General features: G+C 38.8%; 1 protein-coding gene across 1 annotated transcript in view; it reads right to left on the bottom strand.

Annotated features, from left to right (window-relative positions):
• Positions 1–4921, bottom strand: part of XRN2 (5'-3' exoribonuclease 2) — an 86058-nt gene that overhangs the window by 30803 nt on the left and 50334 nt on the right. The window contains exon 24 of the mRNA XM_003798469.2: positions 3808–3864. Coding sequence (XP_003798517.1) covers positions 3808–3864 — 57 coding nt within the window. The remainder of the gene's footprint in view (positions 1–3807; positions 3865–4921) is intronic.

The raw sequence follows: 4921 nt of genomic DNA, 5'->3' as shown, positions 1-4921 counted from the left end.
CCGTCTCAAAAAAAAAAAAAAAAAAAAAAAAAAGAAATGCTATGTAAGCACCATTATTAGAGAATGCTAGCACACTTCACAAAGCAGAAAACTCCAAATATCAAATTTCATTTTTACTCTACCATTACCTAATATCTTCCATAATTAACATTAAATCAGCATACCAATGCAAACTGCTCTTGTGGGGAACTTCATGATTCATATACTTGACATTTTAAAACCCTTAAAGAGTTTACAGATTGTGACATTCTATGAAAGAGATTAACCAGTTCAGTGTCCAGTAAAGTATACAAGTAAAGTTAAACCCTCCCAAGTGTTTTCCACCACTGAGTCCAATGCTGACCGCACATATTCCACTTCCTTCAGACTCGTCTGAAGTTTAAAGTTACCTGCTTGCCAACCACAAGCCGTACAAATACTACAGGAATGGTTACACTAAAAATACATCTCCATACACATTCACATTTTTTTAAAACATTTCCTCAAAGAGATAAAATGTTCTATACTTGCCTGATTCATCCAATGGTATACAGAAAATTTGGGGTCTTAGAAGACTCTGGCAAACACTGTTTCCAAACCCATGATATGAACAACTCATCTTTTAGAAGGGTACAAGGGTCCTCAAACTTTTTAAACAGGGGGCCAGTTCACTGTTCCTCAGACCACTGGAGGGCCAGACTGCGGACCCCAGGACCAGTCGGCTGCTTAACAGGACAGGCAGTGGCAGCAAAAACACCCAGGGGGCCAGATAAATGTCCTAGGCTGGCCGCATGTGGCCTGCAGGCTGTAGTTTGAGCACCTCTGGTTTAGAACTATGACAGGCACTGTGAGAGAAAAATGAAAAATCTAACAATGCTGTTAAAAATTACTAAGAATTATATAAATTACAAATAGTATTTCAGAAGATAAACAATAAAGGGCAAACCAGAGGAGGCAAAAAAAGAAGGGAAGAGCGTTTCAAACAGTGGAGAGAAGGAAGGGAGGTCAGAGGGACGCTAAAGAGACCAGCATGGGTACACTGAGGAACCAGGCAGAGCCAGAGCTCTGCCAAATTATGATAGGCCTTGAAATAGCAGAAGAGCATGTATGTATGTGTATACACCTATCCCTCCAGATGAATAAACTCGGAAGACAACTTTTCTACAAGTTTAAAGTTATATGCAGAAGGTTTTATACACTTAAAGTTAACAAGAAACTATTTAGAAAATAAATGCCATGTCTAAACAAAGTAGAAGAGGATAAGAAAAACTAAGAAAAATAGCTCCATTTATTAAACTACTAGTTGCTGAACAACTATGAAATCAGAATTGGGGAGAAAATGATCTCCTATATCAGAACTGAGTGTATTCTCTAAGGGTCCTTCTATGAACTTAAGCTACTTCAATATCTGCACAATACTTAGAAGACTGAGTGTTATAGGAAGAACTGACTGACAGCTTGAGGAAACACCTTCTTAAATACAGAAGAGGATACTGGATGCATCCAAACAGGGAAAGGGAAAAATAATGGCCAAAGACAAAACAGAAATAACTGACACTGGCTCGGCGCCTGTAGCTTAAGCAGCTAGGGCGCCAACCACACACACTGGAGCTGGCGGGTTTGAATCCAGCCCAGGCCTGCCAAACAACAATAACAACTATAACCAAAAAACAGCCGGGCATTGTGGCAGGCACCTGTTGTCTCAGCTACTTAGGAGGCTGAGACAAGAGAATCGCTTAAGCCCAAGAGTTTGAGGTTGCTGTGAGCTGTGACTCCATAGCACTCTAACCAAGGTGACAGCTTGAGACTCTATCTCAAAAGAAATTAAAAAATAAAAAGTAACTGACACTGAAGGCTGCATTTTCAAATTTTTGTTTATAATGCATATCCAACACTGTGATGCAAAACAAGCCCAAAAACCATACACACACACACTGCAGTAAACTAGAGCTCAGCTTCCACATTACTTCTCAAAACATAGACTGAAAATTATCTCACATGCAGTAGAAGTTAACCTGGGCCTTTCATGGATCTTTAGAAAATTAACTCAATTAAATCAATTTTATTATAAAGTCATTTTCAATATACATCTGAATGTGTACCTAGATCTAGGATTTGTTGTATAAATTTAACAATCTTGGGATCACAGTGAGTACCAAATACCAAAGGCTCATCGAGGCTCTGAAATAAACTAACCAACATCAAAAAAACTAACCAACATCACCCAAATGAAAATTCCAGGATCTGTCCTTTTTTTTGGGGGGGGGGGGGGCATGTTGAGATTTTTAGTATCATAAATCATCATTAGGCCCCACCTCTCACTGCCAGGCCCATGGACCTCCTATCTCCTTATTGCTTGGAAGGCTGCCTGAAACCAGGGCTTCTCCCATCCCCTAGCAAAGATCCAGCGCCAGACCAAGAAGGGAGGCAACAGCAGCTAAGGGGGTGGGTGGAGAGGAGGCAGAAGCCGTGGAGGTGCACCTGTGTATGCACATCCATGTGTGAACACATGTAAAGTGATAGGTTTACAGACCCTGGCTCAGGGACAGTCTAGGGTGGGAGAGGAGATGGGGCAAGAAGAAGCATATCTTTTTTTCTCTGGCACCTTAGCCTCACTCTATCCTAGGGACAAACATAACTCTCCTTTGAACAAGCCTCTCTATTCTAATTAGAAAGTTAGGTAGAATCAAGTATTTCTAAAGGGCTAGGCAGGAAGATTCCTGAAAATATGCAGAAAAAATTTAAAGCACACAGCAAACATGGAACAATCCAAACAGAAAGCTGTAGGATTAGCTGGCCTGAAGCACCAACACTTCCACATAAGCCAGAGACCCCGTGTTCACATCAAATCTGTCAGAGCCAGAGTCTCTGTGATGGGCTTAGGAATAAGGCTATCAATTCCGTACTTTAGTCTTAAAAAAAGGGCACAAAGACAAAGAATCTGGGCAAATTATGTGTAATGATAAATGAAAACTAATCCAGAAAGATTTTTCAGACTCACAATAGTTTTCTTTAAATAAAAACCTTTCTAGAATGGCAATCAGTTACTACCTAAATCCATTAAAGATAAGAAATAAACATGCTTATACTACACAATCAGAAATCTAAGTAAAATTATATTTCTCAAGACAAAGAGAAATGAAAATAGGTGGGACAGGAGGATGTGGATTAGCAGACTTCTACAGAATTCCTGAGTACCTGAGATGTGTTTGCTTTAGTCTTGCCTAGATTGGAGAAAATGACGATTAAACTGTTAGTCATTTTATTACACAAATGAGCAGAGTAGGTTTGTTGATTTTTATCCTAAACAGGCACATTACTTTTTCTATTATTCTTAATAGAAAATGCAAGTTTTCCAGACAGAAGAACTGTTGATAAAAATTTTCACAAATGCATCCTACCTCGTCTTAACTAAAATATACTACAAATATTTTTGTTTTAAACTCTGCAGGGCCAAGACTGTAAACATAATTAAAGCAGTGTATTTTAACACGGTGAAGCTGTGTGAAGCTCCAGAGTATAGTTCTGTTTGCTCCTGCATAACAAACTATTAGAAACTCCTGCTCCCTACCTCCCACTTTCCTAATCTAGGAAGAATTAGAGGTTGTCAGGGGAAACCCAGAACACAGATAAGCAAGCTTGTTAAATCAGCAACCTTAACAATATACACAATTTAAAGTCAAGAGGGTCTACTCTGAGGTCTGCAACACAGGGACCCTTCCAATCTCAAAGCACTGGTGGACTAACAGCTACAATTTCCTTGTGAAAATTTATTTGCAAGTTCAGAGCTATGTTCTAGGCGATTGTCATAAATTTTAGAAAACTTACCTGACAGCAGTGTTCTGCGTCAAATCCCGTAACATGGGAACAGGAGAACATACTATTCTAAAAGCAAACAAGAGAAGAACCATTATGTTAATCGTAACCTTTTAGGTAAGTGGAAAAAGTTGTTACTATGTTAGGCTTTAAAGGAGAGCAACCATTAGAATACACTAACAAAAACAATATAATCACTTATATTTTTTAAAAATGATCCTGTCTTCCTTGTTATCTCATAAGCAAAAGAATCTGTAAAAAAGGCCTAACCAAAAAGAAGAGAAGACAGATTACCCACTTAAAAAATAGAACAGGTACTGCATAAATGAAATGGTCAACCAAAAGCTCAACCATCAGAGAGCAACAAATTCTTTCACAAACTGCCACTGGTATTATAACATAGTGTGATTACCTCAAAAAAATCCACCTGACGTTATCTAGAAAGAATGATCAGCAATTCCATCCCTACATACATAGCCTTGAGCAACCTGTCTCAGAACCTTTCTACACTTTTAAAAATTATTAAGGACCTCAAAGATCCTTTGTTTATGATGGTTGTATTTAACAACCTATATTTACCTATTACAAATTAAGACTAAGAAATTTTTTAAATCCTCAATTAAAGATTAATACCTCTATTACATATTAACATAAATAATAGTTTTATGAAAATTGCTATTTTTATAAAGCTAAAAAAATGAGAAGTGTCACTGTTTTACATTATTTTTGTTTGTTTTTATTAAATCGTAACTGTGTACAATGATGCATTTATGGGGTTCAGTGTACTGATTTGATATACATTGTGAAAGGCTTACATTCAACTGATTTAACACATCCATCACAATTATACTCTTTAATAGTTTTGAAAGGTGGCTCGGCGCCTGTGGCTTAATTGGCTAAGGCTCCAGCCACATACACCTAAGGTGGTGGGTTCAAATCCCCAGCCCGGGCCCGCCAAACAACGATGGCTGCAACCAAAAAATAGCCAGGCGTTGTGGTGGGCGCCTGTGGTCCCAGCTACTTGGGAGGCTGAGGCAGGAGACTGGCTTGAGCCCAGGAGTTGGAAGTTGCTGTGAGCTGTGAGGCCATGGCACTCTGCCCAGGGGGATAGCTTGAGGCTCTGTCT

This window comes from Otolemur garnettii, unplaced genomic scaffold (assembly GCF_000181295.1).
Source record: "Otolemur garnettii isolate 467f Iridium unplaced genomic scaffold, OtoGar3 scaffold00136, whole genome shotgun sequence".
In the NCBI taxonomy this organism is placed as follows: domain Eukaryota; kingdom Metazoa; phylum Chordata; class Mammalia; order Primates; family Galagidae; genus Otolemur; species Otolemur garnettii.
Note: the sequence above shows the minus strand (reverse complement) of the source record. Positions and strands in the feature narration are given on the sequence as shown.